At 49.1% G+C, this 19,168-nt stretch overlaps 2 protein-coding genes and 5 non-coding genes across 8 annotated transcripts; 6 read left to right on the top strand and 1 right to left on the bottom strand.

Annotated features, from left to right (window-relative positions):
* The first annotated feature begins 6,500 nt into the window (after positions 1 to 6,500).
* Positions 6,501 to 12,138, top strand: LOC132021784 (nucleolar protein 56). The gene is made up of 12 exons (XM_059406664.1): positions 6,501 to 6,576; positions 6,738 to 6,827; positions 7,194 to 7,308; positions 8,217 to 8,378; positions 8,544 to 8,742; positions 9,102 to 9,289; positions 9,368 to 9,519; positions 9,694 to 9,794; positions 10,153 to 10,301; positions 10,534 to 10,655; positions 10,850 to 10,987; positions 11,679 to 12,138. The coding sequence occupies exons 1-12, from the start codon at positions 6,574 to 6,576 to the stop codon at positions 12,051 to 12,053; spliced, it is 1,794 nt and encodes a 597-aa protein (XP_059262647.1). The 5' UTR covers positions 6,501 to 6,573; the 3' UTR covers positions 12,054 to 12,138.
* LOC132022942 (small nucleolar RNA SNORD110) lies at positions 7,989 to 8,056 on the top strand. Its single transcript, XR_009405824.1, has one exon. It is a non-coding gene; the product is annotated as a small nucleolar RNA SNORD110 (small nucleolar RNA).
* Positions 8,856 to 8,986, top strand: LOC132022932 (small nucleolar RNA SNORA51). Its single transcript, XR_009405815.1, has one exon. It is a non-coding gene; the product is annotated as a small nucleolar RNA SNORA51 (small nucleolar RNA).
* Positions 9,857 to 9,942, top strand: LOC132022940 (small nucleolar RNA SNORD86). Its single transcript, XR_009405822.1, has one exon. It is a non-coding gene; the product is annotated as a small nucleolar RNA SNORD86 (small nucleolar RNA).
* LOC132022924 (small nucleolar RNA SNORD56) lies at positions 10,369 to 10,439 on the top strand. Its single transcript, XR_009405807.1, has one exon. It is a non-coding gene; the product is annotated as a small nucleolar RNA SNORD56 (small nucleolar RNA).
* LOC132022923 (small nucleolar RNA SNORD57) lies at positions 10,708 to 10,778 on the top strand. The gene has a single exon (XR_009405806.1). It is a non-coding gene; the product is annotated as a small nucleolar RNA SNORD57 (small nucleolar RNA).
* On the bottom strand, positions 12,134 to 17,378 carry LOC132021785 (isocitrate dehydrogenase [NAD] subunit beta, mitochondrial). Of its 2 annotated transcripts, none has more exons than XM_059406666.1 (12): positions 17,275 to 17,378; positions 17,062 to 17,142; positions 16,855 to 16,953; positions 16,632 to 16,752; positions 14,650 to 14,710; positions 14,441 to 14,573; positions 14,203 to 14,336; positions 14,009 to 14,111; positions 13,766 to 13,912; positions 13,443 to 13,537; positions 13,258 to 13,318; positions 12,134 to 12,267 (listed from the first exon to the last, which is right to left on the bottom strand). In XM_059406666.1, the coding sequence occupies exons 1-12, from the start codon at positions 17,308 to 17,310 to the stop codon at positions 12,187 to 12,189; spliced, it is 1,152 nt and encodes a 383-aa protein (XP_059262649.1). In that variant the 5' UTR covers positions 17,311 to 17,378; the 3' UTR covers positions 12,134 to 12,186. The 2 variants fall into 2 exon arrangements, with proteins under 2 accessions (XP_059262649.1, XP_059262648.1); XM_059406665.1 differs by lacking the exon at positions 12,134 to 12,267 and adding an exon at positions 12,323 to 12,585 and having other exon boundaries at positions 17,275 to 17,377.
* Between the last annotated feature and the right edge of the window lie 1,790 nt (positions 17,379 to 19,168).

Below are 19,168 nucleotides of genomic sequence, written 5' to 3'. Positions count from 1 at the left end.
CAGGGAGCCTGCTTCCTCCTCTCTCTCTCTCTGCCTACTTGTGATCTCTGTCCGTCAAATAAATAAATAAAACCTTAAAAAAAAAATAAAGTACTCTTAGATTAACAGTCCCTCCCAGAAGGAGGGGGAGAAAAGCAAAGCAACAAAAAAACAACACAGCAAAGAGAAAGTGTGTAAAACGATAGAAAAAGAATATATCAGGAATCAAAATAAATGGAAACAGACTAAGTTCGGCAGATTGAAGACCGAGAGGATCAGATGAATATTTTATAATCCCATGCACTGTTTTCAAGAGATACAATTAAAACCTACAGACAGAGTCACTAGGGATTTTATCCCTTTTTGTTCCTATGGAACAAAGCTAAAACACAATCTTCAAGGGCAAAATCCCCAGGTGTGTGAGTGCTGTCCAATTTTGTAAGTTAGGCTTCTTTTTGAGTGTTGAGGATTGCTAATTAAAGACAGCTCTCTGCAGCATTGTGCCAGATAATTCTTTGATGCAATATTAGTTTGGAAAATGCAAAGAAAGGCCCAAGATCGTGGTTGGGGTTGGTGAGGGATACAGAGCATACAGACATCTTTATCACTGAACCACGTCTGGTTACATGGTGATCAGCCATGTAAACCTCACCCCCCAAATCCTCCTGTGAAGATTCTACGAGTGGACACAGGTAAGACGAGTGTCAAGCCCCACGCTCTGTGCTCATAAGTAAAAGATATGATCACAGGCACGGGTAAGATCAAACATTCCTCAGGCTCAGATTCTGAATGCCAACAGCACTGGCTGAACGAAACATTTACCCTACAATCCTGATTACACTGGACTTCACAAGCTCTACCCAAAAAGACAAGGAATGCTGAGCTCGTGGACCGTCCTTGGATGCTTTTCATTCTTCTGTGTCTATGGGGATAATTATTGTATATATGTGTAACTCATTACTGTTGCAGGGGGTTTTTCCATGATTGAGAAATGGGCCAAGGAATTCCTAGAAGTCTTTCAAATTCTATGGGAGGGTTTTCCATTCTAGAAATGAGTGTAGAGAGTCGCCATCTTGTGGTTCTTTCACACAATTTCCTTTCCTGAAGCTCTCTTTACAGCCTGGAATTTAAACAGCCCATTCCATTTCCATAGGTGCCCATTAGTGTTGCCACGAGTAAAAACTCTGGGTTAATTTACACCAGGATGACACAGTGAGCCACAGTCTGATCTAAATGAAAGAGGACTAGATGCTATAGAGTATGATCCTTCCCTGTGAGTGGACAGTTCCACCTACACGGAGAAAGAAAAGGCCCCAGGTGCCACATGACTTTCAAGCTTGAACCCGGAACACGCCTGGGAAACCCTCAACCCTTCAGACCTTCTGCCCATGCAGGACACTTTTTCAGCTGGAACTTTCTGGGAAATCTGTCTTGCATCTCACCTCCAAACTAGTCTCCAATCAAACTTTGTGCGATGGAAAATAGGAGTCTCATCTGACCCAAGCCACCCATCCTGGCTTTCCTTCAAGTCTTCTTAGGTTCTGGGTCTTACATACTAGATCCTCCAGTCTTTTGTCCAACTACTAACCAGGATGAATCTTACATTTCTAGCAATTCCTTCTTCACTGCTGGCTTTTGCTTCCACTCTCATTCCATCCTAGATCTCTAGATGACCTACACATGACTACCTAGAACTACCCTTACAGCTGTGAAGTCTTCCCCAGGAACACTGTCCCAAGTGGTCTTCCGGTCAGCCTCTCACACTACTGCACCTCAGTACTTGCTCATGTCCAGTGTCCCAGGATCAGAAAGTCCCTGAAGTCAGAAGTCACAGGTTAGTATTATCATTGTGTATATTACTCTCCCAAAGCTCTGCATTGCTGACTCCCTTGCTTAAGATCTTGGCTCAGTGCTGCCTCTTTGCTGAGCACCTGGGTAACACCACACCACCTTCCGGAACACATCAGCGTCTGATGCGCTACATATTTACTTGATGGTTTTATCTTCAAGAAGTGAACTCCGTGATGGCAGTGACTTACTTGGTGTGTTGACTACTGTATCCCCAGCACCTAGCTTTCTAGATGGCATGCATATGTACCTGGATGTTACAGGCTCGCAAACCCCCCCCCTTTTTTTTAAGATTTTATTTATTTATTTGACACAAGAGACAGAGAGACAGCACGGGCGCGAGCGTGCATGCACAAGGAGAGGGAGGGGTAGGCAGAAAGAGAGGGAGAAACAGGCTCTCCGCAAAGCAGGAAGCCAAATGCAGGACTTGATCCCAGGACCCCGGGATCATGACCTGAGCCAAAGGCGGATGCTCAGCAACTGAACCACCCAGGTACCCCCAAAACTTTTTTTTTTAACAAATGGTAGAATTAACCGATTTTGTAGCTTCGTGAATACCCAGATCCCTTAACCTGACTCCTGAACATCCTGATTCCTCACCTGTAAAGGATCACACAATGTCCAAGGTGCTCACTAATTCAAAACTTAGCTATGTTCCCAGGGGACCAAAAAAGACTAGCTGGATTCAGTTGTTTAGTTTGGATCTGAGATGAGTGGAGGCAGCTCTGGGCTCATTTCTCTGCTCCCTCCTCCCAGCCGCTGTCACCGTTCCATCTTCATGTCTGTGAGGTGTCTGCAGACTGAAAGGAGGGCCCTGGGCCTCAGGCACATATAATGATGCCAGTTGTTAGGGCCACACGGGAACCTGTAAGACGGAGCTGGAACGATACAATCTGGGTAGTAAATCTGAGGTTAGGAAGCTCACCAGCTTAGGGCACCCCAAACTTTTTCATCAACAGCATCTTGATTCCTTACCCAAAAGGTAAGCCATGTCCTTCACAAGGAAAAATCAGATGCTACCAAGCAATGATGGGTGGCCGAGGTTTTTCAAAGAGAAGGAGAAGGAACTAATGCTTAGAAAGCAGCAACGAGAAGCAAGGACAACAGCCTTTATCACCAGCCCGAACAACATGTGGGGCATAACAGCATGCATAGCAGATACCAGAATTCCTGTGGAAGCGAATTAGAAGGAAAATATTGCACAGGAAAATCTGCAGACTATCACTACAGCAGTATTTTGAGGGCAATGTATATGTAAGAAGAAAAGTTTAAATTAATGAGCCAAAGGAGGTACAAATAATCGGCAAGCTTACGTATTTTCCAGGTTCCAGCAACGTTTCATCAGGGGGACAGATGATGAACTGTCCATCTACTACCACTGGCAGTAGAAAAATGGTATGCATCCCTGTTGTATCATGTAAAACTAAACCGTGCTACAGGTGATCTGTCTACATGGGTGAGTTAGTGGCTGAAGTGGTAGGATTAAATTATGGCAGTGGAATGTATTAAAAAATTCAGTTACAGTAGATTCTATGGGAGGCAATGGGAGAAGTGGGGCTCACCTGAGAACAGAGACAAGGAAATGTCATCAGGCTATTTATCACGAAGGTACAAAAGAAGAAGATGAAAGACCACTAACTTTTGTTATCTGCCCAGTACCACCCCTGTGTCATACCCGGCTCCTAGGAGATGGCCAGTAAAATGTTTGTTGAAGGGATAAATGAATCCTCAGTGTTCATTCTGCATAAGAAATGAAAGCTCAGGAAAGTGATTCACTTAGGTCACATCACAAGTAGTAGGACTGGGGTCTGAACCCAGGTTTATGGTCAGATTCATATTTATTACAGCTTAACCAATCATCCCAAAATTTAGTGGCTGAAAACCACAATGTATTATTTCTCACAATTCTGTGCATAGGTGGAGCTCAACTAGGTGGTTCTTCTGCTGGTTCTGTTTCTGGTTGCTCACATAGCTGCAATCAGATGTTGGCAAGGGCTGGGAACACACAAAATGGCTTTATACATGTCTCCTTTCTTGGGACAGCTGCAAGGCTGGGCTTAGTTGAGCTGCTGGGAAAGCTGAACCTGTCCGTGAAACATCAGGGCCTTTCCTCCTCTATGTGGTCTTTCCAGCAGAGTAGCTGAATTTCTCATAAGGTAACTCAAGGCCCCCAGGAATGCAAAAGGCTGAGGCTTGGAAAGGGCACAGAATCACTCCTGCCACGTTCTATTGCCAAGAATGAATCACAGACCCAGCCCAGGAGTTCACTGGATCACTTGGGGTTATTTTTGGACACTAGCTCCCACAGGTGATTCTGAGATACCAAGCCCTTAATCTTCCCATGACTTCATTCCATGATGAGCACCTGCAAACGAACATGATTGGGTTTAAGAAGAGCATCCCGGCAATGAAGATGAAGGTGGCTTGGAGAAGGGGAAACCAAAAGTTTTGCAAAAGTCTGCTTTGGGGCGCCTGGGTGGCTCAGTGGGTTAAGCCGCTGCCTTCAGCTCAGGTCATGATCTCAGGGTCCTGGGATCGAGTCCCGCATCGGGCTCTCTGCTCAGCAGGGAGCCTGCTTCCCTCTCTCTCTCTCTGCCTGCCTCTCCATCTACTTGTGATTTCTCTCTGTCAAATAAATAAATAAAATCTTAAAAAAAAAAAAAAAGTCTGCTTTGGTGCTGAAGAACAGAACCTCGGTAGTTATGAACCCAGCCCAAAGGGAAGGAAGGTATGGTTTCTAATATCGCACGCTGTAGAAATGCCCATTGCAGATAGATCATGAAGTATTGGGGAGATAGCTTAGTACAAGAGGTGGAAGTGAGGAACCCAAAAGAATATTTTGTGTTTACCCCACAACCCATCTAATAATCATGCGTTTGTATCTCACCAGTGGAAGTGCAGTTTCCTTCCATCATTACTGAGTTAGCATCTGTCCCAGTACAGCTCCTATGTAACCAGAGGACTCAACACTTTCCCAAGCATGACTGTGGCTAACTTCCAGCTCCATGACTCTCCTTGTATTGAATCCACAGAACTGAATGTTTATGTAACATATATATACTATTAAATTTGTATGCGTACACACATGTTTTACATACATGTGTTTAGCTAAAGCAAAAAGTTTTACAGATCAATATGGTATGTAACATACTCTTATTTCTATTCTCTTTCATCCTATTCTTCTTAATGCTGGCAAAGAATGTCTAAATTAATTCTGCAATCCATTAATGGATTCTGACTTGTTCTTTGAAAACTTCTACTTTAGTAGATAAGCACCTAAAACCCCAGGAATATTTAGCATTAAATATAGAAATAATGAAAAAAAAATCAGTCATAGAATTAATATTTCCCATTACATTTTGGGATCATCTGCTTAATTTGGTATTTATAATTTAAGAGAATTTAACATACTGATTATGTAACAGATTAATTTTGCAATTCTACTTTTAAGTGTGAGAGAATAATTGATTCATACCCGTAACTGTATTTAAATATATGTAACAGAATTCCATCACGTTTTAAGCGATATTGAGATTATGAGACTTTAAGATTCACTGTACTAAGTTTTAAGACTGAGCTTGCTACTTGGATTTTGTTTACCAAGTAACGGAATTGTTTAAGAAGAAAATATGTTAAATGTATAAATGCACTTCAGTTATAAGACTATACAGAATAAAAATCCCCTTAATGATTTTATAAGGGGCTCCTGGATGGCTCAGTCATTTAAGTGGTTGCCTTCAGCTCGTTGACGACCCTAAGGTCCTGGGATAGTGACCTGCCTTGGGCTTCCCGTTCAGCAGGGAGTCTGCTTCTCCCTGTTACTTTCCCTCTGGCTTGTGCTCTTTACCAGTACGTACACCACTTTAGGATAAACAAGTTTGGGGTTTATCATTCTAGTATTAATTATTAAAGCAAAGGTAATTTCAAAATAATCGCCAAAATGCACAGAACCCGCCCTCGAGGACATGAAAGGAGCTCCAGTTCATTTGGAGCTAACTGAGGGTTCTACAGGGCGAGCAACACGTGGTCCTTCAAAAGGAGCTGGTTCTTCTTATAGAGGAACCAGAAACCGACTTGGGAAGCGGTGAGATCATTATTCTTTACTACTTTGTCGCCTGTGATAAAAATATAAAAAATAAAATACAACCGAAAAGCTCGAAGCCGGACACAAGAAGCGGCTTCTCCCGGTCTGCGCCAACGCGCCCCAGGCCCCGCTTCGGTCGGCGGGAGCAGGGTGGGTCCCGAGTGGGAATCGGGGATGCAGGCGTCCCGGGAGTTGGGGGGCGCAGGGATTAGTCCCCGGCCCCAGGTCACCCCCGCCGCGGAAAGCGGGCTCCGCAAGCTTCTGCAAAGGAATGGTGGCCGCGACCCGTGCGGGGCCTGTCGCCCGGCGACTGCCGAGCTCCGCCATCCAGAATTTCTACGATTGAACACCCGAGGGTTTGTAATATCTGGGAAAGCACTCCCCAGGCCCCCCATGCGGCCTGCAGGGCCAGCTACCGGCCCGCGCGTCCCCGGCAACCACGCCGGCCGGCGCCGCAGCAGAAGCCGGAAGGCCACCCGCGCGCCCGCGCTCCCCCTCCCGCGCTCCGGACGATACCACCGCGGCGGACCCCTCCGAAGGCCCGCAAAGGTATCGTCCCCAGCCTGTGATTGGCCGGCGGCTCGGGGGCGTGGCCTCCGGAGCCCCTTTCCGCGCGCCAGAGCCCGCTCGCCGCATTGCGAGCCGGGTCGGGAGCGGGCGCCATGGTGAGGAGTGGTTGTGCATGCGGTTGTGATGAAGGCCGAGCTTTGGGCCTGGGTGCGGGCGGGAGCCCGGCCCGGAGTCGGGGCCGGGGCCGGAGCCTGCCTTGGGAAACGACGGGCGAACGTGGGACCGCGCTGATGCTCGCGCCGCGGCTCTCTTGCAGGTGCTGCTGCACGTGCTGTTCGAGCACGCGGTCGGCTACGCGCTGCTGGCGCTGAAGGAGGTGGAGGAGATCAGCTTGCTGCTGCCGCAGGTGGGTAAAGCGGCGGGCTCACCGGCCTCGTCGCAGCCCCTCGGGCCCCGGTGCCCCAGCATGCACCGCGCCCTCCCACGTGGCCGGCCGCACATCAAGGGTTGCACTGGGCCAGAAAGCCCCAGAGCCGGGGGTCCATACCCGCTTTCGCGACTAGGGTCACGTTAGGAGTATTTAGAAGTAAGCCCCCCGGACTCTACCCCGTACGGTGAAGCGGACCGGGATTTAGGGCCTGCCTATAATCGGCTCATTTACGAAGCGTGCGGTTGCTTGGTACCTGTGACCGGGGCTGGAAACCGCTGCTTTACTGCGCCCTAGAGGCAAGAGCGAGGGAAGAAAACCGCTTATGCTCTCTTCTCCCCCAAGGTAGAGGAGTGCGTGCTCAACCTGGGCAAGTTCCATAACATCGTTCGTCTCGTGGCCTTTTGTCCCTTTGCCTCGTCCCAGGTTGCCTTGGAAAATGCCAACGCTGTATCCGAAGGTGAGTCGGCCACAACCAAGTGTTTTAGGGAGATGAGCGGAGGTTCAGTTGCTGCTGCTTTTATCCTCATGGGAGTTTGTGATAGCATTTTCATCTCTTTGGCTCATTTGTTCTAAATCTGATGCATGTTGGGCAGTATTTGGCGGGTACAGGATGTGGCTTAAAACAGCCCAAGGTGGGCACCTGGGTGGCTCAGTTGTTAAAGCATCTGCCTTCCCGGGGGTTCTGGAATTGAGCCCCACATCCGGATCCCTGCTGGGGGGAAGCCTGCTTCTCCCTCTCCCACTCCTCCTGCTTGTGTTCCCTGTCTCGTGTCTCTTTCTGTCAAATAAATAAATAAAATCTTTAAAAACAAACAAAAAACAGAGCCCAAGGTCTGGAGAGTATGGTATTAATATTTGAGGTGCATAATCCAGGCCTAGGCTTTGTGAGTGATAATTGATTAAGTGAAATCTGGTAGGGAGGCGTAGTTTAATGCTGAAGGTGGTTCTTTGGTCATTGATGAAGTAATTGGAAAAGGCAATTCTGGTACAGAAGAGCCAAGAAAAAGGTTTGGTCCCAGAAGGCAAATCAAATACTAAATACTTGTCTCCATAGTGCCCCTGGGGATGTTTAAGGTTTCCGTTCTATATTAAACACACGTGCTGTTAGCCCTGTACATCCTGTGGTTGATGCAGGCTTTGCAGTGATGACTTGAGTCTGTCAATCCCCTGAGTGCAGTCACTGATGTCTCCATGTCTCTGAGCAAAGCCTGAAGCAAGGAAGAATATAGGCATGCCATCTCCGCATGCTCTGTGGGACCAACGTAGGATCGTTTATCACTTAATCAGCGCTTAAGGGGCAAGGATTCCTTACATGATGTAAGCATTGTTCAGCATGTTAGTGGGAGCTCTGTTCTTTGCCTTGAGGTGTTGTTCATGAGGACCTCCGCCTGCTCTTGGAGACTCACCTGCCATCCAAAAAGAAGAAAGTGCTCCTGGGGGTTGGAGACCCCAAGATTGGTGCTGCTATACAAGAGGAGTTGGGGTACAACTGCCAGACTGGAGGCGTGATAGCGGAGATCCTGCGAGGTGGGACCACCTGTTAGCATTCTTGACATCTTGGAGGAGGGGGATCTGCAAACTTAATCAGTGTGCTTAAGGTTGCTTTTGGGAAGCCTCTCTGCTTGGCTGGCACCCATGGGTGCCAAAGGTGGCTTAGAGCCATCTCTAGCTCACTGTCTTGCCTTCCTCCAGGGGTTCGTCTGCATTTCCACAACCTGGTGAAGGGTCTAACAGATCTGTCTGCTTGTAAAGCCCAGTTGGGGCTGGGACACAGCTATTCTCGTGCCAAAGTTAAGTTTAATGTGAACCGGGTGGATAATATGATTATCCAGTCCATCAGCCTCCTGGACCAGCTGGATAAGGACATCAATACTTTCTCCATGCGTGTCAGGTAAAGTGCCCAAGCAAGCCCTGAGAAATGGGGTCTTTGCCCTGTGGTTTAGCGAATTTGGAATGCTAAAATCAGGACTGGCTCCTGTGGGTAGAAGAACATGGGGTGGGGCGAGCCTCCCGGTGCTTACCACAGGCTGTGTTCTTACACTGACTGTACAGAAAGAGGAGGCAGAGTAAATCCACCCATATACACCCCAGCCCAGGCTCTTTGCCTGGACTGTATTGTGAATGGGGGGACATGGCATTGAGGTTTTGTACTGGTCTTGATCCCTTTTCTCTGGGTAAAGAATTGCTATGGAGAGGGCTGAGGCTTTGAGACCTACCCTCTCGGCTAGGAGTGATTGTGGCCCTTTGCAGGGAGTGGTATGGGTATCACTTTCCTGAGCTGGTGAAGATCATCAACGACAACGCTACATACTGCCGCCTTGCTCAGTTCATTGGCAACCGGAGGGAGCTGAATGAAGAGAAGCTAGAGAAGCTGGAAGAGCTGACGATGGACGGGGCCAAGGCTAAGGCTATTCTGGATGCTTCGCGATCCTCCATGGGTCAGTACAGCCCTGGTGGCCAAGATAAGTTTGGGGCTATGAATATCTGGTCCCACGTTCACACTGGGTGTCCCTTAGGCATGGACATATCGGCCATCGATTTGATAAACATCGAGAGCTTCTCCAGCCGTGTGGTGTCTTTGTCAGAGTACCGCCAGAGCCTGCATACTTACCTGCGGTCCAAGATGAGCCAAGTGGCCCCCAGCCTCTCGGCCCTGATTGGGGAAGCGGTGCGTCACAGGGAGCAGAAAACAGGGCCACGGAGTGTTACCACATAGGTCCATACTGCTGTGTTTCCTGACCCTCTGTTATGTTCCCCAGCTGTATTTGATGGGGTGAAGCAGAATTAGGCAGTTGGTAGATAGGCAGTTCCAGCTTCTCTAATTCCTTGAATCCTTTTCCAGGTAGGTGCACGTCTCATTGCTCATGCTGGCAGCCTCACCAACCTGGCCAAGTATCCAGCGTCCACAGTGCAGATCCTTGGGGCTGAAAAGGCCCTGTTCAGGTACCAGTGAGGGCACCTGCCCGCACTCAGGTGCCACTTCTGGTGCCCACTGCTTGTTTGGGGATCACAGTGATGGCTGACCAGGGCTCCCTGACCTGTACAGACCTCTGCTATGGGGGTGATGGCCAGTCCTGGTGTCTGAGTGATTCCCAGGGCCCAGCAAAGGGACCAGATTTCCAGGTCAGCGACATTGGATGCCTTCCCTCTGCTTCTGGGAGCTGTGGGTTGGCGTAAGGTGGGGTCACTGGCCTAAGGCTCGCTCTGGACACCGAGGGTACAGGGGAGGGGAGGAGCTACCTTGGCTAGCAGGGTTGGAATTTCTGATCTTAAAACTCCCCACTAAATATTCTTCTCCCAGAGCCCTGAAGACAAGGGGTAACACCCCAAAATATGGACTCATTTTCCACTCCACCTTCATTGGCCGAGCAGCTGCCAAGAACAAAGGCCGCATCTCCCGATACCTGGCAAACAAATGCAGTATTGCCTCACGAATTGATTGCTTCTCTGGTATGGGTGGGGGGGGCTTGGAGGAGAAGGGGCTGGGAGGGAGGGAAGGCTGACTACCTAGCAGCTTCTACAATGATGGCAGTATTTTTCGTCAACAGCAGTTCACCTAGTGAGTGTTGATACCTTGGGTCTGAGTGAAGCTGAGGGTAGAGGGGAAACCGGGCGGGGAGCAGCTGGCCCTTTAGGGGCTGACAAGCTTTGTTTATCCACACATACACACACACACATCTAGAGGTGCCCACAAGTGTATTTGGGGAGAAGCTTCGAGAGCAAGTTGAGGAGCGGCTGTCATTCTATGAGACAGGAGAGATTCCACGAAAGAATCTGGATGTCATGAAGGAAGCAATGGTTCAGGTCAGTTTGAACTTTGCTGCGGGGGGGTCGGGGGAGGACAAGAGCTGGCTGTTGGAAGTGATGAGCTGGCTCAGCCTGACCTCATAGAGTGGAGGCAAAAAACTGATTTAATGAGCCTGATCCAGGGAGGCCAGAAGGGAGGCCTGGAAAGCCTGCAGTCTTCGGGGCCTCTTCAGCACCTTTCTTTGGGCTAGGCAGAGGAAGCGGCTGCTGAGATGGCTAGGAAGCTGGAGAAGCAGGAGAAGAAACGGCTGAAGAAGGAGAAAAAACGGCTAGCCGCCCTGGCGCTCGCATCTTCGGAAAACAACAGCAGTACCCCAGAGGAGTGTGAGGTCAGTAGGCAGCCTGGCCCTCAGCCCAAGGCGAACACCCTGGATGTAGGGTTCTTAACAGCAGAACAAAGGATGTACTACCTCAAGCCATGGTCTTGGGTCCAGGCTTTTGGACTGAAAGAAGGACCTGAAACATCTCAACTACCTCTTGATTCTATAGGAAGGAGATAGGTGCTGAGAGAACTGGCTCAGGAGCCCAGAGAGCTGGTTGTAGCACACCGGGTCCCTGGGCAAGTGTTCTGTCCTCGGCTGCCTCCCAGGAGTCCTCAACCGGGGGTAGTGTAAATCCCTGCTCTGCGCGTTCTCAGCCGTGTGTCCGGAGGCGGTGCCATTTCCTAGTGGGGCTTGGGGCAGGGGTCTCCACAGTCCAATGTCGTGGTCCCTCCACCCTTGGGATTTTTCATGGAGTGCCCAGTTTGTCAAGTTTTTCAGGGTCCCCTTTGCAACATAGCATGATGGTTCTGTTGTGGGTTTCTCTAGAAGCTATTTCACGGGCTTAGGTGACCATTCTCCCTTTCTAAGTGGGAGTCCCCTTTGGGGTGGATTTCCAATGTCTGTTAAACCATCCCAGAAACAGATTTTCACATCATTTCCGCATCTTTATGCCCCAACTACTTAGTTGCAGCAGTTTTAATAGGCATGTGTGCGTTCATATGATGAATGATGGTTTCATACCCATTTCATTCTTTAGGAGACAAATGAAAGACCCAAAAAGAAGAAAAAGCAAAAGCCCCAGGAGATTCCACAGGAGAATGGAATGGAAGACCCACCTGTCCCTGTTTCCAAACCCAAGAAAAAGAAATCTTTTTCCAAGGAGGAGCTGGTTAGTAGTGATCTTGAAGAGACAGCTGGCAGTGTAAGTCTTCCCAAGAGGAAGAAATCTGCCCCCAAAGAGGAACCAGTTAGTGATGCTGAAGAGGCAGGAACCAGGATCATCCCCAAGAAAAAGAGGAAATTCTCGTCCAAGGAGGAGCCACTCAGCAGTGGGCCTGAGGAAGCTGCTGGCAGCAAGAGCAGCAGCTCCAAGAAAAAGAAAAAGCTCCGGAAGCTAGCCCAGGAAGACTAGGTCGGACATTTCCTGGTGGGAGGCACAGCCCCCATACCCTTTCCCAACCCACCATTATATCCCAATAAAAAACAACTTCACAAGAGTCAATAATGTGTTTTTATTCAACACCTTACATGGTTATGGGTGGGACCTATGGTTGAGGCAGAGCACCAATGACCGCCTCAGTGAAGTCCTGGCAGGTGGCATAGCCACCCATGTCAGAAGTTCGAACCTGTAGGGGAGAATTGGCATCATCCCTGTGGCCTAGGCCCCATCCCTAACCTCTCCCCCGCCCCCCACCCCCACCGAATAACACCGTTCCCTAAGGAAGCCAGCCCCAGGACAACCTAGGCTCCGCCCAGATGATTATAGTCTAAAGGTTTAAGAACTCTTCTCTGGTCCACTGTACTGAAGGGAGGTGTAGGTAGTATGGTCCTTGTGAGGTTGGAGGGAATAAAGGGGTCTAGCCCCCATGGGGGTGCAGGTGGCCGATGACAGACTTGATGAAGTCGGTTGTGGTGCTGTAGCCGCCCATGTCTCGAGTCCGCACCTACAGCCACCACCGGCAACAGCCGTGGGGAAGAAGAGAAGAGAGCCCATGAAGGGGGGATAGGGCAATGTGATGGAAATGGAATCCAAGAAAGGATGGCAAGGCCAGGAAGAAGATGCAGTGCGGCAGTCGCAAGGAGGTGGCCAGATGTGCAGAGGGCCAGAGCCCCTCTCGGAGCTGTGCTGCAGCCGGGGCAGGATGGGAGGGAGGCTGAGCATGAAGTGAGATGGAGAATGCGAATCAGAGACAGGACAAGGATGCCTTGGAGAAAATCAGACCAGGTGCAGGGAAAGGCGGCCAAGGATGCAGACAAGGACAGGCTTCCAGGTGTGAAGGTGCCACCTGGGCCTCATTCTGCCTGCTATGTCCCTCTGCTCCTCCATCCCCTGGGCTGTCTCCCCACATAAAGAGCTGCAAGTGCCGCCTTCAATGGCCATAAAAGATCCAATGGATGGAGCAGGAAAGAGGGAATAGCAGACGGTAATCAAGAGGCAAAGGAGAGCCAGAGGATGAAACAGCCAGGAGAAGGGAGGTGAAGAACAGCCCTGAGAGCAACAGGGGAAGATCAGAGAGCAAAAGATGTTCTGGGGACCTGGAGGGAAAGGCGGCCCCAATTCAGGTTCCCCAAAGAGGAGTGCCAAGGCCCTGAAACCCACAGCCTCTCTAACTCACCTTGCCAACTTTGATCACCTTCTTCACCGCATCCGCAATCATGTTGGAGTGATACTCGAGACTGTCAATGTGGACAGGAAGGAACTGAGATTCTCCCCACGGCATTCCAAATCTCCTCTACTGTGCTCCCCCCTTAACACCCTGCCTCCTGCCCCAGACCTCCATGACCTTCTTGAGATACCCACTTCAAATGCCGCAGCATGTTGGAAGCGGAGAGCAGCATGGCTGTGGGGTTGGCGATGTTCCTGCCCACTGCCTGGGCAAACGGGTGCCGGGCTCCCTGTGGACAGAGGGCAGACTAGAGTCACTGGGGGCAGACATTACGCAGAGTCTAAGGTCAGGGAGAGGCATAAGGGAAGAGAGAACGGGCCAGGGACACTGAGAAGAGGCACAGTGGAGGGGACAGAGCACAGCAGGAAGGGAGCACGTTGGGAGGCAGCTATCAAGGGACCTCAAGTCAGAAGACAGGCATGCAGAGAAAGTTGGGAGAAGTGGGGATCTCACTCACCGTCTCAAAGACTGCGTACTCTGCACTGTAGCTCTCACCAGGGACCACACCAGCTCCCCCAACCAAGCCAGCAGCCAGATTGTCGATAATGTTCCCATAGAGATTGGGCATCACTAGCACATCAAACTGGTAAGGATTCTGCACCAGCTAGGGGGCAAAATGTGTAGCATGGACAAGAGAATTAAGTTCTGCTCCCGGCCCCTCCCCGGCACCATGAGAGCAGAGACATGGGGAGGACATTACCTGCATGCAGCAGTTGTCTATGATCATTGTCTCAAACTTGATTTTGGGGTACAATTCAGCAACTTCCTCACAGCACTGCAGGAACAATCCATCCCCAAGTTTCCTGTCCGTGAGGACAAAGGGAACAAAGTCAGTCAAGAGTGCAACGGGCTACCTTCCTGGGAGCCTATCCCATGTAAAGGCATGTCCCTCACATGATGTTGGCCTTGTGCACAGCCGTGACCTTGCCCCGCCCCTTCTTGGTGGCATAGTCAAAGGCAAACTTTGCAATCCGCTGAGATTTGGTTCGAGTGACAATCTTCAAGCACTCAATCACACCTCTTGCACTCTGTGTAAGAAGAGAGAAGCAGCCAGGTGACCCTGAAAAGAAGGGAAGGAGCTATGCCACTCTCCCACCTTCACCCCTGACCTCCCCAATTTCTAGGGCCTCACCTCATGTTCCAGGGAGCTGTATTCTCCTTCTGTCTGCTCCCGAATGATCACCAGATCCAGATTGTTGTGTCGAGTCTTGTACCCAGGAAGTGATTTCACATGGACTACATTGGCAAACAAGTCCAACTTACGCCTGGGGGTGGGGCAGAGCCATTAGCACCATGTCTGGTGCTCTAGGACTCCTCTGACGCATGGCCCCCACCACCTACCTTAGCCGCATATCGTAGGAGGCTAGCTCGCCCTTATATTCCATCGGGGTATGGATCTTTCCTGCATAAACAAAGGGGTCAGGGTTGGGCACAAACCAAGCCCAAGGGAAGCCAGATCAGTGTCTGATCCTCTCAGTGACAAGATGCAACCCAGACTCCTCTCCCACTCCCAAATCTGTGACTTTTAAGTGCCTCTGGAGGCAAAGAAAAATGCCGTTAAAACCAGTGTTTTATAAGACAAAACCAGAGAGGGAGACAAACCATAAGAGATTCTTAATCTCAGGAAACAAACAGAGTTGCTGGAGTGGAGGGGAGGGGGAGTGATGGGGTGGCTGGGGGATGGACATGGGGGAGGGCATGTGCTATGGTGAGCGCTGTGAATTGTGTAAGACTCGAATCACAGACCTGTACCCCTGAAACAATACATTATATGTTAATTTAAAAACAAAACAAAACAGTGTTTTATTTTTAGTTACTCTATTTAATTTACGATGAAACTTCAAGGTGACCTAAAAGGAGGACAAAGAACATTTTCATGTGATCAAACAGCCTGGGTTTAATAGGCTAAGAAACAATGCTAAGGAACCTATGACCTTTCTTGATGTATGCCTGTCTACCTACTTGACATTTTTTCAACTGATACTTACTGAATACTGGCCATGCATCAGGCACTAAGGATTTCAACCAAAAAACACAATACCCAATTCCTGTCTTCAAGGGGCAAACAATACATCGGGGAAGACAAATGCAAAACACATGATAAATACCATGGACGAGGTATTAACGTTATGTACAGGAACCCCGAGTAGAAATTCCCTCTGGTAACATCTAGAAATGTCATAGAACACTTGGCATTTCAGCCAAGCCTTTAGTTAAGTGAGTACAGTAGGTTGAATAGTGACTCCAAAATGGTATGTCCATTACCATTTACCCTAATTCCTGAATCTTATTTGTGACCTTATTTGGGAATATAAAATGTGACCTTATTGGGAAAATAGGGTTTGTAGACTAATTAAGTATCTTGAGATGAAATCAACTTGAATTAGAGTACTCTAAATCCATTAAGTCTTCCTACAGGAAAACAAAGAGAAACAGATACACAGATACAGAGAGGGAAAAGCCATAGGATGACTGAGGCAGAGATCGTAGTGATGTATCTCGAAGTCAAGAAAGAAACACCAGGAGCCACCAGGAGCTGGAAGAGGCAAAGAAGCATTCTCCCTGAAGCCTTCAGAGGAAGCCCTTCCAACAACTTAATTTTGGGATTCTGGCCTCCAGAACTGTCAGAACAAATCTCTTATTTTAGGCCCCTAGCTTTGAGGTTAATTTGTACAGTAGCCCTAGGAAACTGTAATACAGTAAGTGAGAACTAATCTAACAGGTAGCATCCGAGAAAGAACATTCTGGGCAGAAGTAATGACTAAGTCAAGATATTCAAGACAGTACACGTATTTGGAAATTAAGGGTCCAGTGTGACCAAAGCACAGAACAAGTGTTATGGAAATAAAGGCAGAAGAAGTGAAAGTCAGCTTATGAAAAACTTACTTTCCTAAGCTAAGGCTGGGCCTGACAAAGTCATGTTAGTCTTTCCAAAAGAAGAGATGCAGATGGAGGATTGTAGGGGGTGGGACCGGAAGCCCCCAAAACAAACAACAAACAAATGAGATTAAAGCAAAGAAGCAGAGGGGAAGACAGAAGAAAAGAGGCAGCTAGAAGAGGCATTCTAGAAACACAGTGAACAAGATTTGATAACCCATGATGGAGCCCCTGACAGACTTCAAACCTTGATGCCTTCCTGCAAAGGCAGCTCAAATGATGACTCTCAACTCCTGAGTTAACAGACAGAAGAAACAAACAGCCGCAAAATGGTGATGGGAGCTTGGGGGACTTCATGTGTTAGCATGTGCAGAAAGAAGCTTAAAGAATATTTGCTCACATGACTTTAAGGGACACGTGGGGGCGTAGCAAGGGAGCACACATACCAATGATGGCCACCTTGTTTTCCTTCATGGAACTCAACACCTGCTCCAGCTTCTCCTCAGATGCCATATTCTGCACCTCGCTCAGGTGATGCTCCTGGAACTCCACTGGGACAGAGGCAGCCTTTGGGGACACGTACCAAAAATCTCTGGGTCAGGATCGAGTAAGCAGTCCTTTCCAACCCACGCCATAGTCCGTGCTGGCTGATTCCCCCAGGGCCCTCACCTTGAACACCTCCTTGACAGCGTGCATCAGTTCGGGCCCCACGCCGTCTCCTGGCAGCATAGTCACGGGAAAGGCTCCCTCCACTCTCATGTCCTCAGCCTGGAAGCAGTGCCGTCAGGGCTAGAGCTGCGGCGGGGGCACAGACTCCCGGGGAGAGGGAATGAGGGGTGAGGGGAGTGGGCAGGCAGGAATCGGACCTGCCCTTACCTGGCTCCGCGAGGCGGCCTGCGCCACGGCCGAGGTACACAGGCTCCTCCATGCCCCGGGGTTCGGGGCGGCGACCAGAGCCTGCGACACAGACGCACACGCCTGTGAGGTCGGGTATGGGAGTCCCAGCCCCCGAGTACCGCTGTGAACCCGGTACAATCCCGCCGCTCCCCCGCCCGCCCGGCCTCGGCCCGACCTGACCCCGGGCCTCACTCGGGTCAAACAGCGGACACCTATGCGAGCTGCCATGTTTTCAGCAGGAAGTCCAGGGGAAGTGACGCCGGAAGCGGCGTGGCCCGGCACCCCGGCACTTCCGGTCCGCGCAATACGGCGGTGAGGGGCCGCGGGCGATTCTCTTTTCCTTCCACCAGCGCCACCTGTCCTCTCCTGCGTCTCTGGCGCCTTCCTCGTCTTCTCCTTACCCCTTGCCCTGGAGCCTGACGGGAGACACAAGTGCTCTGTCTGTTGCTTGGTTTTCAGGCTCCATATTTATGCTGAAACTAACACCGAAGGACAATATGCGATTTCATGCGAGTACCTGAGTTCAACGGGTTGAGAAACAACAAGGAATCTGGCTTTTCTTCATGTTTTTGTGTCTATGTCTTTGTTTCTCTCTTAGCCAGTACTCGCTGAACATTCGTGTATGAGGCACTAAAAGAGTACATGAACACAATATAGCCCATGGGGGAAGGTGTCCTGTCTGGTTTCTCCTGCAGTCTCCTAGCCGGCCCAGTGACTCCGTATTAATCAAGTTTCTTGGTTTTTTTCCTGTGTGGCCCTGTTCGTGCTCTGATAGTGTGTCCCAGGCCTCAACTACCCTGGGCAGGACCATTAACTGGAGACAGAAATTACGTCAAGCATGTAAGTGTGGCCAAAGGGGAATTTTAAACTTTTTTTTTTTTTTTAAGATTTAATTTTTTAAATTTTTTAAAATTATTTTTTAAAGATTTTTTTTTTAATTTATTAGTCAGAGATCACAAGTAGGCAGAGAGAGAGAGGAGGAAGCAGGCTCCCCGCTGAGCAGAGAGCCTGATGTGGGGCTTGATCCCAGAACCCTGGGATTATGACCTGAGCCAAAGGCAGAGGCTTTAACCCACAGAGCCACCCAGGGGCCCCTTACGATTTTATTTTTAAACAACCTCTACAACCAACAGGGAGCTGGAACTCACAACCCTAAGATCAAGAGACAGATGCTCTTCTGAGCCAGCCGGGGCTCCCCGACTGATTTTAAAAATTCCACTCACTTGCCATTTACAGGTGACCTGCCTAAAACCAAAATGGCAAGGGAGGATTTGCCTAAACCAGTATTCTTTAGAAATGTGATTTTTGGATCTCCTGTCCAAGTGGACCAGGGGCATTTGTGTAGAAAGCAGACTTAGGGGGTGCCTGAGTGACTCAGTGGGTTAAAGCCTCTGCCTTCGGCTCAGGTCATGATCCCAGGGTCCTGGGATGAAGCCCCACATCAGGCTCTCTGCTCAGTGGGGAGCCTGCTTCTCCCGCGCTCTCTCTCTCTGCGTGTCTGCCTACTTGTGATCTCTATCTGTCCAATAAATAAATAAAAGTCTTTTTTTTTAAATCTTTTTAAAAAAAGCAGACTTAGGAATTCTACCCCAGACTTGCAGAATCTGAGTCTCAAGATTGGGGACCCCAGGAAATACATTTTTAACAAGCACCTCCAGATGACACACACTGAAAGCCACACACTAGTTAGGTTCTCTGTAATTTATATACCTCATCCAAGATTTATAGATTTAAAGATTAGATAATGGTTAAGAGTCTTGAACAAATGAAAAGTGCTGTGTAGATATAAGGCTGCCATAAATATTATAGTTAATATAATTTATTAAGGTATACTACTACTATTCCTCAATCTCCATTCATTTATCCCATGAAACAAATCAAAACTAGAGAGAATCAGGGGCACCTAGGTGGCTCAGTCGCTTGAGTGACCAACTCTTGATCTCTGCACATGTCTTAATCTCGGGGTCATGAGGTCAAGCCCCAAGTTGTACTCTAGGCTGGGCATGGAATCTACTTAAAAACAAACAAGCAAACAAACAAACAAACAAACAAAAAACTAGAGCGTATCAGTACCTTGTTCCCATAG

Source organism: Mustela nigripes, chromosome 7 (assembly GCF_022355385.1).
Source record: "Mustela nigripes isolate SB6536 chromosome 7, MUSNIG.SB6536, whole genome shotgun sequence".
NCBI classification, from domain to species: Eukaryota; Metazoa; Chordata; class Mammalia; order Carnivora; family Mustelidae; genus Mustela; species Mustela nigripes.
The sequence above is the reverse complement of the archived record's forward strand: the minus strand, read 5'-3'. Positions and strand labels throughout refer to the sequence as shown.

Excerpts from the sequence above, each read along its gene's own strand:
- LOC132021784 (XM_059406664.1), top strand. Across the intron at positions 8,743-9,101 it reads ACTTTCTCCATGCGTGTCAG|GGAGTGGTATGGGTATCACT; the intron begins GTAAAGTGCCCA and ends GGCCCTTTGCAG. Across the intron at positions 10,656-10,849 it reads TGAAGGAAGCAATGGTTCAG|GCAGAGGAAGCGGCTGCTGA; the intron begins GTCAGTTTGAAC and ends TCTTTGGGCTAG.
- LOC132021785 (XM_059406665.1), bottom strand. The coding sequence starts at position 17,310 with ATGGCAGCTCGCATAGGTGTCCGCTGTTTGACCCGA. Across the intron at positions 16,753-16,854 it reads CTGTCAAGGAGGTGTTCAAG|GCTGCCTCTGTCCCAGTGGA; the intron begins GTGAGGGCCCTG and ends GTGTCCCCAAAG. Across the intron at positions 14,711-16,631 it reads AAACAAGGTGGCCATCATTG|GAAAGATCCATACCCCGATG; the intron begins GTATGTGTGCTC and ends TTGTTTATGCAG.